We start from the raw sequence: 12,281 nt of genomic DNA on the forward strand, positions 1-12,281 counted from the left end.
AAGCTCTCCTGGGCCTGGCAATCTGTTCCAGGACTCACCTGATCTCCACCTGTGTCCAGGCCCTGATGCTGGTGAAGCTGAGGGGTTTGGATCATGAGCCTGGAGTTCAGGAAGAGGTGATGAGATTTATACTTGCAATAACCACTCGTCTCCCTCTCCTTGGGCAGCTTGGCTGAGAACCAGATCAGTAACAAAGGGGCCAAAGCTCTGGCCAGATCCCTCCTTGTCAACAGAAGTCTGACTGCTCTAGAGTAAGTACACCACCAACGGCCAATCTTTCACCATTGGGATAGGGAGCGCTGTGAGATATCTTGTGACGTTCCCTAGACCACACTCTCTCCTGGGTGGGTTGGAAGGTCAGCTGAGCAAGCAAAGTCATGGTTCCTGCTCAGCTATTCGGACTCACCCAGGAAGCACCAGAATTTCGGCCCTGAACCTGGTGTTATCATTCTCCTCTCCACACTTGGCCCAAGCCTACTAGGCCATCAGATCCTGCTTTCCTCTCCCAGTCACACGAGGCCACCTTTGGACATTACTTCCTTGTTTGCCTACATAAGGGTCTCTGCCCCAGTTTCACCAAACATGAAATCCTAAGCCCTGATACATTCTTTTCAAGGAGCATAGATTTAAGAGTCAGTGTCACTTCTATTCCTCATTCCTTCCTTGGAAATTGGATGAAAGAGAATGGTTCTGTCTCTCGCTTCCTTCCGTCAGCCTCCGCAGTAACTTCATTGGACCCCAAGGAGCCAAGGCGCTAGCAGATGCTCTGAAGATCAACCGTACTCTGGCCTCTCTGAGGTACATGTCACCTGCTACCCCCTAGAAAGGGAACAGAAAACCTCCTCAGGTACCACCCATGGAGTGGGAGGTGATTCAAAATGGCGACCATGAGATCCCAGCTCTCACTCAGTGGTCACCACAGGATCTTGTATCCTATGCAAATTTCCAAGTTCCAGGTCCTCTCTGGTCATTGTGCTCGTATTCATGACCTGAGCAGGGAGTAGAGAAGAAGGTGTGTGGAGGTACGTAAAGGTGGAAGGGTAAAATAATCGATGAGGAAAACTTCTTGTCTTCCATTGAATGATTGAATGAGAAATACCCAAGGCCATGTTGTCAAAATGTTCACCTGAGGTGTTTTCCAAGACATTGAAAGCCCATCCTCCAGAAGATTCTTGTGGTTTTGTGCAGTTTTCCGTGCTCCTTTGCGGGGCCAGCGGTTGTATCCATTCTTCATTGAATGTGTACCTTCATTTTGTTGTCTTGTTTTGTTTTTTCATTTATTTTTATTGAGGTGAAAGTCACATACAATTCACCATTTCAAAGTGTGCAGTTCAATGGCATAGAGTACACTCACAACTGTGCCACTATCACATCTAGTTCCAAAATATTTTCATCATCCTAAAAGGAGACCCTGTACTCACTAGCAGTCACTTCCCATTCTCCCCTCCCTTCAGCAACCACCAAATCTGCTTTCTGTCTCTACGGATTTGCTTATTCTGGATATTTCACATGAATTATGAAATAATTCCTTTGTGTCCGTCTTTCACTTAACATCATGTTTTCAAGGTTCATCCACATTGTGGCCTGTATTAGTACTTCATTCGATTTTATGATTGAATAACATCCCATTGTGTGGCTAGACCATACTTGTTTATCCATTCATCAGTTAATGGACATTTGGGTTGTTTCCACCTTTTGGCAATGCTGCTATACACATTCGTGTACAGTATTTGAGTACCTGTTTTAAATTATTTTGGGTAGATACCTAGGAGTGGAATTTGCTTAAATTAGTGGAATTAAACATAGTCATTCTATGTTTAACCTTTTGTGGAATCACCAGACTATTTTCTGCTGCAGCTGCACCATTTTACATTCCCACCAGCCGTGGATGAGGGTTCCAATTTCTCCACATCCTCGCTAACTCTTGAGTGCTGTGGCTTTTAGCTGTAATTAGGACAACCTAGCTATCATTATCCAGATACTATGGGGACCTTGTCCCCAATCAGCAGGCAAGTGCCTAGAGACCTCAAGGGAAACCTAAGGCCAGAGCAGCAGAGGGAAGGGCCAACTGTTCCCCAGTTCCTGTGTGGTGGGCAGTGAGGGCAAGTAGTGTCCAAGCCCCTTCTCACTGAGGTCAGGTGCTGTCCCCCTTGGGCACTGGTGACACTGTGGTCAGGGTTCAGGCCACCACTGAGTGTCTTTTTATGCCCCTTTAGCAATACACCTCTTCCTTGCCTCCACAGCCTCCAGAGCAACAGAATCAGGGATGATGGTGCCAGATCCATGGCTGAGGCCTTGGCTGCCAACCGGACCCTCTCTGTGCTGCAGTGAGTGGACACGATGGCCAGCAGAGAGCCTCCCCTGTCCTCTCCCTCTCCAAGGGCCTCTCTGCCTGTTTTCTGAAAGTAGGGATGGACGAGCCATAGTCCTGAGGCTTTCTGACCCATCTGGATGGCCCCTGGAAAACTAGATGTCCATTGCTTTTCCAGAGAACAGGTGTTGGGCAAATACTGAAAAATAAAGCCTCCTGCTAATCCAGAAAATCCTCTCCACAAATGTGGGAACGACAAAACAGTTCTATTACTTTAATAAACATTCAACTAGACTGCAACGTGCATCATAGGCAACCACCAATGAGATGGCAAAGACAGAAAGAAATCACACCCTTTTCCATAGCCAAACGGACACAACCCAAGATAAAAAACAACTTGTCCTCAAGAAAGAGGACTGGACAGCACCATTTGTTATCCAGTTTGTCCTAAATTAGCCTGGTAGTTGGGGTAGCCCTCTGTGTTTGTTAATTGCCTTTAGCCAAAGGAAAGTTAAAACCTTTTATCTTTATGACAAGCAGGCACTTACAACTTGGAGCTTGTGCTGTCTTCTTTGACGTGTACATTTCAAAGAGATGGCTCCAGGCGCTTACAAAACACATTCCTGGGCTCTAAGCCTAGGCAAGAGTCTTTTATTTAGCTTTTAAAAAGATTTGCATACTTCTCAAAGGGACAGGGAAAGGATTTACAATCCCAACAAGGAAATACTCTAAGAAAAGGGAGGGGGAGGAGGTCTCTTTCCTTTCTGGAACCAGGGGAAATTCCCTTTTGTTTAGAGTGTATTTAGCCTCCTGAAAAAGAGAGCCTGCCCTGCCTGTCCTCCTAGGATGAGCACAGGGGTTCTCCCGCAATACCCCAGCCTCCAGGTTTAGTATAAGAAGTAGCAGCTTTTAAAGAGGAACCTTAGTGGAGGGTCTGCCCTAGGAAGACTGAAGGGTTGGGAGGCAGGCCGCCGGTTGGTCTACATGGAGGTAGGCTGTTGAGTATTGAGAGGGTTGCATGGGTAAGGGGCCAGTGGGACTTGTACGTGGAAGTCCCCACTCGGGAGATTTCTGGATATTATGTGTCTGCTAGTTATTGCTTTCCAGCTTCTGACAATGGAGGGCCTGGCTGCCCTTGCCTCTCACTCTCCACATAAAGTCAGTCTCTTGGCATCATGTGGCAGCCATCTGCAAACCTTTCCTGGGGACCCTCCTCCCAGGCTGTGATGTGGAGATGGTACTCAGCTCGGACCTCTCACCTTGAATCAGTGTCCTTGGCCTGGGAGTGGCTGTGACCAGCTTTGCTGAAAGACTCTGCTCCTCTCTCACAGCCTGCAGAAGAACACCATTGGGCCAGTGGGAACCCAGCGGATGGGAGAAGCTCTGAAGCAGAACAGGAGTCTGAAGGAGCTCATGTGAGAAACACAGAAGGGCCAACTTGGTATTCTCAGTGTCTAACACAATGTCCAGCCCATCATAACATTTGTGAACATAGGAAGGGAGAGAGAGGGAGGGAAGCAGGGAGCGAGGGGAGGAAGGAGGGAGAGACTGGTGGATGAGTGAACGGATGGGTGGATGGATGAACGTGTGAGTACAGAATAGCTGGCTTTGGACTCCAAAGCACTGGCTCAGGAAGGTGAAGCCCCAGGTCCCAGGATTAATTAAGTGAGCCACAACTGCCTCAAGTTCACAGCCTGCCTTCCCAGCTGTCAGAAGAAAACAGCATTTCCTGGCCACCTGCACATAAAGTGTCACAAATACCTCTCACTAAAAGGTTGGCCCGCCCCCTGCCCCCTGCCTCCTGCCAGGGAGCCAAGGACTTTGCTACCTTGATCTCTTACAAGGAGCAGGTGGTCACTTGCAGAGGCCACTGGCCAACCAGCCTCAAGCAGAACTGTGCACTGGGCACCCTTAAGACAACAGGCAGCCCTCCCCTGGACCCTGATCTCCAGGCCCCACGCTGCCTGGCTGCTCCCGGTCAGCTCACCCATGTCCCATCTCTTACAGGTTCTCCAGTAACAGCATTGGCGATGGAGGTGCCAAGGCCCTGGCTGAGGCCCTGAAGGTGAACCAGGGCCTGGAGAGCCTGGAGTGAGTCTGCCTGACCACCCTCCAGGAGTGGCAGTGGGCAGAGGATGACTCCGCCCGCCACCCCACCTGGGTTCCCCATCCAGTAGGCAGGCGGGTCCTGGAGGAGGGCTGTCATTCAGGGCCACTTCCCTGCCAGAACGAAACCAACCACCAACGCTGGGTACACTGTGATCTCAGTGTCTCTCGCTCTATGCCCACCCCACTTGTCCCATCCCACCAGCTCCATTTTCCTGGACAGTAGGGGTTGGTGTTGGTTCTAGAGTTTTCAGAGTGACAAATGCTGAGTGCCCTTTAGAAGCTGGTACAGTTAGCTAAAGGGGGGTTCAGCTGCAGTGGCCTGAAGGTGGAATCGGGGAGCTCGACACTGGGGAGACCCAACCGTGCCACTTTCTCTGGGCTGCAGACACAGCACCCCCCCCCCCCAAAGGCCATTTGGAGCCATCTAAACTAAGGCAGAGTCTAAACTTTGGGGCTGGTGTTGCTAGATCCACCTGCCTTGACCTAGCAGGGGCTAGAATGTGGGGGATGGGAGAGGAAAGAAGCATGATGAGAAGTGCAATGTGGAGTGGCCCCTGCCTCTTGGATCCCCCACTCCCTGTTTAACTCAGTGCTTCAACTGGACTAGTGGCACCCTCCGGATTCTGAGACAGCCACACCAAGGACACCCTCTCCTCTGTCCACAGCCTGCAGAGCAATTCCATCAGTGACGCAGGAGTGGCAGCGCTGATGGGGGCCCTCTGTGCCAACCAAACCCTCCTCAGCCTCAAGTGAGTCCCAGCCTCCCTCTCTACCCAGGTGTCCCTTTAGCCAGGGAATCTAAAGGGACTGTGGGACTTGGAAGGAAAGGCTGGCGCTGGGAAGCCCACAGCTACCCCTGTGGGCTGGTCGTGGGGAAGGCCTGTGGTTGAGCAGCTCGGTTATAGAGCTGACATCCTGCACGCTTCCTACTCTCGGGAGGGCAGGGGCAGCTGTGGCCCTCGGTTCTGCAGCTCCTTTTGGCACCCAAGCATGCCTGCCTGCCCCTCACAGCTCTGGACGGCCAGGGCCCACCTGAGAGTTCTCTGGTCCTGAAAGCCTGAACACCTAGGCTTGTGTCCCCCGAGGCCTCATTCGTCTGGTCAGCAGCTCAAGGTCTTCTCTTTCCTCAGCCTGCGAGAAAACTCCATCAGCTCAGAGGGGGCCCAGCATCTGGCTCGAGCTCTCTGTACCAACAGCACCCTGAAGAACCTGGAGTACGTGAGTGGGGGGTAGGCCATGCTCCCTAAGGCTCCTTTATGCCCAGGGCCTCGCCCACCCAGCGCACAGAGTCTGATGGGCCAGACCCTTGGAACCCTTGCCAGTGTACAAGGCTAGAGAAGGACCTGGCTGGGAGGGGGTGGCCAGGAGACCCGGCCCCCGGTGGCAACCCTGACACAACTTCCCCACTCTCATGTCATAAATTACACAAGGATGAATCTAGCAACGACTCTGCCTGACCCCCTCCCTCCATCCCGTGGCGAAGGCTGAGCATGTGGAAGGGGCCATGTTGTGAGGGGCAGCACAGTACAGGGGTCAGGAGTGAGTCCCTGGGCACCTCTGCCACCTCCTGGTGGGTGGCCTATCCTGGAACCTCACTGAGCTGAGGCCAGGCCCACCCCCACGCGGTTGGCAGGATTTGTTACAATCGTCCAGGGCACACGCCTGGCACGTGCAAGTGCTCCATAAGCATGAGCTAGGCCATCCTAGCAGATCGGATGCAGTCCTTGGGTGGAAGGGGAGCAGTCTAGATTCCCCAGGGAGCAAGGACAAGGGACCTCACTGCCGGCGCCTGCTCACTTGCCCCTGTTCCCCTCTTCCCAGCCTGACAGCCAACCTCCTCCACAACCAGGGCGCCCAGGCCATCGCAGTGGCAATGAGAGAAAACCACACCCTCACATCCCTTCAGTGAGTCCTCGGGGCCCCACCCACCCCATCCCCGCTGCAGAGCTGCAGGGATACACCCAAACCACCAACGCAGGAGACCGAGTCCAGCTTTAGGCGCCCCACGTTCTCTGGGGCATCTAGCAGGCTGCAGGCACTGCAGGCCACTGGCCATGCCCCCTGCTCTGCTCCCTGAGGATGACCCACGGAGAAGCCAATGGGTGCCCATGGCTGTGCCTCCGTGTCACAGGCTTCATTCAGGGGCCATCTGGAGTCTTTACTGAGCCTGTCCCTGCACCCACCTCTAACCAGAGGGTGAATGCTGACCCCTTGGGACTAAGCCTGAGGAGGGTTGCAGTTTGGCCCGTCAGTGGCCAGAACCCTTCCTGCAGGGACTTGATCCCCTAGTGTCAGACTCTCCTGAGAGAAGCCCCCTCTTTCTGGAGCGCGAAGACCTCCTGGGCTCTGCCCTGGATGACATGGTCATGTGGTCTGTGTCTGCCCAGCCTGCAGTGGAACTTCATCCAAGCCGGTGCTGCCAAGGCCCTGGGACAAGCACTACAATTCAACAGGAGTCTGACCAGCCTCGAGTAAGTGGGGCCTCCACAGGGCCCACGGGGAGGGCGGGGTACAGGGGAATCTGAACGCTTGGTGCCCCCCAGGTGCAGGGCTCATGCCCTCAGCACACGGTCTCCTCTCCCTAAGGCCACAGGCATGTTTCCATCCTCATCTGTTTTTAAAAAAGAACAGCTTTATTGAGATATAATCTACTCATTTAATGTGTACAGTTTACTGGTTTCTAGTAGTCAGTTGTGCAACCATCACCACAGTCAATTTTAGAACATTTCCATCACCCTAAAAGGAAACCCGTATCCATCACAGTCACTCCTCATTCTCCCCTGCCCCTGGCAACCAGTAATTTACTGTCTCCATGGATTTACCTCTTCTTGACATTTCATATAAATGAAATCACACAATGTGTAGTCCTTTGTGACTGAGGTCTCTCGTTTAGTATGTTTTCAAGGTTCATTCACATTGTTGTATGTGTCAGTACTTCATTCCTTTTATGACTGAGTAACACCCCACTGTATGGCTAGAACAGTCTGTTTATCCATTCCTCTTTTGATGAACACTTGGATTGTTTCCACTTTTTGGTTATTATGAATAATGCTGCTATAAACATTAACGTACAAGTCTCCGTGTGGACGTAAGCTTTCAGTTGTCTCATGTACCTGGGAATGGAATTGCTGGGTCAAACGGTAACTGTGTTTAACCTTCTGAGTCTCATCTGCTTTTGATGCTGACTACTTCTCCCTGTTTCCAGGATGTCCCATCACTGGCTAGTTCTTCTGTTTGACTCTGAAATACTGGTGTTTCTCAGGGTTTCGTCCTAGGCCACCTTCCCTTGAATGACATCTCTTTTCTGGAAGCACTCCTCCTCTCCCAGGCTCCAACTGCCTTCAAAGTCCCAATGGCCCCACATCTGTATGCCAGGCCTCTGTGCTAAGCTCCGAACCAATGTGTCCACTGCCCACTCTGCACCTCTCCTTAGGTGTCTCATGGTACTTCAAACTGCCTGACTTATCTCCTCCATAAGCCCACTTCTTGGTTCCCCATCTCACGAATAGAACAAGCCAACCAAGTGGGGGCAAAGTAGAAACATTGCCCTCCCTCTTTTCCAAGTCCCGTCAATTCATTTCCTAGCGCTGTCGATTCTCCTCCCAACGTCCCACCCCCACGGCCACTGTCTAGGCCGCCGGCGTCACTCACCTGTATCACTGCAGCAGCCTCCACACCCCGTTCATCCTTTCATACTGGTGCCCAAGATCTTTCCAAAGCACGCGTCTGTCCCTGTCCTGCTGAGACATTTCAGTGCCTGCTCAGTGCCTGCAGAGGGAAGCCGACCTTTAGCACGGTTTCTAGGGCCCCCAACATCTGCTTCCTTTGTACCCCTCATCCCCGTCTCATACTCCAGACTACTCAATGTCACTGGGTTCCTTAGATGAGCTAGGTCCTCTCCCCGTCTCTTATTCTTCAGGTTTTGGTTTAGACCTATTTCTTCTGGGCAGCCTGTGACCACCCCAGGCTGGGAGACCTCCCTGCAGCCTGCACACGGCCTCTGGTAACTGCTCATTTCACCACGTCTCCCCGCCTGAGTTCCAAGTGGGCAGAATGGGGCTTGCTAGTACACAATACACAGTCAATGCCTGTTAACATCATTATTGCAAACTGCTCCCTTAAACACGCCCAAGTCCACTTGCACTAAACTCTTAATCATTTACTGCTCCAGGGCCAGCTATTTCTTCCAATGTGGAAAAGAAAAGATGTAAAACGCTGACTAGCAAGAATAGCCCGGGGATCAAGGACTTCAATTTAGCTTTCTGGTTGGCTTTGAAAAGCATCCCCTATTGTGTCGCAAGCCCTTGATGACAGTACTTCCACTTCCTTTTTCTTGTTTGCCTCTGGGGTCCAGGCTCCAGACCTCTCTCCATGTTATTTAGGAGGCCATGGGGCTGCAGTGGCCACACAGGGTGACCCTGGGAGTCTAGTCTATGGTGTGTGTGGTCTGAATTAAATAGAAGGTCCAAGCTCAGCTAAGCACATCATGCTAGAAGCTGGCCCTGTGCCCCAGGTGCCCAGGGGTCACTGTCTGTGTTCAGTTTACAGGAGAATGCCATCGGGGACGAAGGCGCCTGTGCGGTGGCCAACGCACTGAAGGCAAACACGACCCTCACTGCTCTCTAGTAAGTCCTGATGTGCATGGCGGCCCAGGAAGCCAGACCTTCACCATCCTTTCATACAAAACCCCATTTCTGTTTCCCCGTCAAGGAAGGTGTATTTGGTTTTCCTAGAAAGTTAGAATTGGGGGTACAGGGAGTGTTCTCCCCCAAACTCTCCAGAAGACTACCTATACTTCCTGTGCCCACAGTCCCAGATTTGTCCTAGGCACCAGTACAGGTGGGACATGCAGCGTTCTTTGGACTGAAAACGGGCCAACAATTTTCAGTGCTATTTCGCTACTTTCAGCCTTAAGTCAAGGGGTGGTGAAAAGGAAGGATGAGTATGGACGGACACTGGGCCTGGGGCAGGTGTGAGGGCCAAATAGGCAGAGCCTGTCTGTGGTGACAGCATCTTCTCTTACAGTCTCCAGGTGGCCTCCATTGGAGCCCCGGGGGCCCAGGCCTTGGGAGAGGCCCTGTCTGTGAACAGAACCTTGGAGGTTCTCGAGTAAGTATTTCAGTCTCTGGCTACAGTCTCTTGCCCAAACAAATCAAGCTGTTGATTCAAAATGGATATGGAAGAGAGAAAAAAATGTCAACTTACATGAAACTCACAAATCATTTAAAGCGCTTCACTTAGGTCAAGCATGCCCCAGCTTCCCCATTCCCACTTCACCCTCCTCCCTGGGAGTCACTGTGGTCGGTCCCCTCTCCTTGAGTACCTGCTCTTCCCGGTCTTGCCCAGGCTGCACACATCCCGAGGCCTTTTAGGGTCTCCTGGGGCGATCTGTGACCACAGATCTAAGTCTTTGAGATCCAAGAGTTTGGGGCCTCCAGCTCTGTGGGGCTCTCGGACACGTCCAGGGCCTCCCTGCCCCTGCAGTTCTATGAGGCCGAGCACAGAGGGAGGCTGGAAGGAACGTTTCCTCTGCCCAGTTCTCCTTTCTTTGGAAAGCCAAAGGAGCATGAAGGCCCCAACAAACCACCCAGGTTGGGTCGGCTCACCCCCTCCTCAATGTCCTGCTTGCTCCCCAGAGCCGATCTCCATTCTGCGCCCGAAGTGAGGCAGGAGCAACCTAACCCCGCGGCTGCTGAGTTCATGCAGCCTCTACCCAGTAGCCCACACGCATCTGAAGACGTATCACTGTCACCATGCCTTATGTTTCCTCTCTCCTGACAGCTTAAGAGGAAACGCCATTGGGGTGGCCGGAGCCAAAGCCCTGGCAAATGCTCTGAAAGTCAATTCGAGTCTCCGAAGAATCAAGTGAGTGGTTGTAGGGACCTACCTGTGCCTCAGAGCAGACGACTTCTCTGCTGGAACCTCCCCCATGGGATAAGATGCATTTGGTTTCCTCTGTAGCTGCTTCCTTCTGAATAGAAGTAGTTCAGACTGTTCTGGTTACTGTAGTCCCAATATAGCTGCAGATGGGTTTGGTCAATCTGCCTCGCGTAAGTCAGAGGTAAGTTACTTAACATCTGCATTTTGGGTCTTACACCCTCCATGCCACTTGGACAGAACCACCTGGCTCCCTGAAGACTCCGGTCTCAGGGTTAAACGCCACCTCGCTGTTGCTATGACACCAGTGGACATATCAGCTCCAGAACTGCCCAAGATAATGAACGCAATGCTGCTTCCTGGGGATTGTTCTTCTGTCCTAACTGGTTCACTGTGGTGTCTCCATCTTTTCTCTGCCTAGTCTTCAAGAAAATTCCTTGGGGATGGATGGGGCGATATGTGTTGCCACCGCACTGTCTGGAAACCACGGGCTCCAACATATCAAGTGAGTAGGACTCAGAAGTATCTGCCCTGTCCCGCCATTCTCGCTCACCCTTAGAACTGCTCCCAGATCAGGTCCTACCTTCTGCCCGATTCTCTGAGCCAGTTGACACCCAGGCCCCTCCATTGCACTGGGGGGAAAGTTGGCATAAGAGGAAGCCATTCAGAGCCTTGTCCATAGGAGGAATCCTAGAAGCACAAAGGTTTCACCCAGAGTTCTGCACTTTATGTAGTGACCACCTACTCTTTACTAAAGACATCCTGCAGGCCTCTAGCCCTTCAGTCAATTTCTCAACTTGTCCTACTTCTTCTCTTCTAGTCTCCAGGGAAATCACATTGGGGAATCTGGTGCCAGGATGATCTCAGAGGCTATCAAGACAAATGCTCCCTCATGTACTGTTGAAATGTGAACCAAACCACTTCCTGGTGGACCAGGCAGGAAGATGGGCAGAGACGCAGCTGGAAGCTTTCAAACAAAAAGACCATTTTCTAGGGGGCCTTTCTGTGGTCTGGGAATGACACTGACCTGCATGCGAGCTGATCTCCTGCAAGGAGGCAGGAAAGGTACTGCCAAAGGAGGTCACAAGCACCTCTCCTGGTCCAGGGTCAGTGCAGGCAGAGGAGAGATGGATACTATGCTATGGCACACAGAGGTCATCCACCAGGGGACCCAGGAACTCAGACCTTAAAGCTCAGCAAGTAAGAAGCTCGTCTGAGTTTACTCTTTCCTTGAGGTCTTCATGTGACCCCAACTTTTTATTATTATTGCCTTTTTACACTCACTTGGTGAAAATCATCCCCCTCCCCCTGAAATGAGTTGCCATCTTCCAGCCCATTAAGAATATCAATTTGGCATTGGTGACAGAGGGGACCTCTATTTCTTTTTTCAAAAAGAAAAGGTTTTAGGAGTATGATCCTTCGAGATATATGGGAAAATTATGGGAATTTTTTGAAGAGAAATGAAGGCTTTATAATTACAGAATTCTGGAGATAGAGACAAAAAAAAAAAAAAAAAAAAACCTTCTCCAAGGTTTTTGCCGCCTTTTATCCATTACAGAATCTCTTTTAGGCATGGACTATGTCTGGCATGTTATTTGGAGTCTGCCACACTGGTTTTCAATAGCACATTAAATGTCAATGCCTTAGTAGTGTTATTCTATATTAGGCTTCCAAAACTACTTCTGTGGCTACAGCTTCTCTGAAGACAAGTAAGCTGAGCTTCTATGTGGCATAAATTCCCTCAGATGTCTGTGTGTGTCGAAAGGGAAAAGATCCCAAATGGACACGACAGTTCTCATCAACTAAATAACCAAGGAAAATGCTTATGAAGATTATAAAATATAATTTTTAAATTCGAACAGGAAGCAATGTTGTTCCAAATGTTTCTTTAAAATGAATATTCAGCCAAGCACCAATGGATGCTAAAACATGAATTAAAGCCCATGGAGGAAGAAGATATCCACAGTCTCAAAGTATCATCCCA

At 51.1% G+C, this 12,281-nt stretch overlaps 1 protein-coding gene across 1 annotated transcript in view; it reads left to right on the top strand.

Moving 5' to 3' along the window:
• NLRC3 (NLR family CARD domain containing 3) overlaps positions 1-11,981 on the top strand; it is a 29,701-nt gene extending 17,720 nt beyond the window's left edge. The window contains exons 6-19 of the mRNA XM_019714863.3: positions 168-251; positions 715-798; positions 2,244-2,327; positions 3,643-3,726; positions 4,319-4,402; positions 5,086-5,169; positions 5,551-5,634; positions 6,242-6,325; positions 6,808-6,891; positions 8,962-9,045; positions 9,446-9,529; positions 10,202-10,285; positions 10,719-10,802; positions 11,118-11,981. Coding sequence (XP_019570422.3) covers positions 168-251; positions 715-798; positions 2,244-2,327; positions 3,643-3,726; positions 4,319-4,402; positions 5,086-5,169; positions 5,551-5,634; positions 6,242-6,325; positions 6,808-6,891; positions 8,962-9,045; positions 9,446-9,529; positions 10,202-10,285; positions 10,719-10,802; positions 11,118-11,208 — 1,183 coding nt within the window. The 3' untranslated portion in view covers positions 11,209-11,981. The remainder of the gene's footprint in view (positions 1-167; positions 252-714; positions 799-2,243; positions 2,328-3,642; positions 3,727-4,318; positions 4,403-5,085; positions 5,170-5,550; positions 5,635-6,241; positions 6,326-6,807; positions 6,892-8,961; positions 9,046-9,445; positions 9,530-10,201; positions 10,286-10,718; positions 10,803-11,117) is intronic.
• The last annotated feature ends 300 nt before the right edge of the window (positions 11,982-12,281 follow it).

This window comes from Rhinolophus sinicus, chromosome 10 (genome assembly GCF_057876585.1).
Source record: "Rhinolophus sinicus isolate RSI-liver-muscle chromosome 10, RSI-T2T, whole genome shotgun sequence".
In the NCBI taxonomy this organism is placed as follows: domain Eukaryota; kingdom Metazoa; phylum Chordata; class Mammalia; order Chiroptera; family Rhinolophidae; genus Rhinolophus; species Rhinolophus sinicus.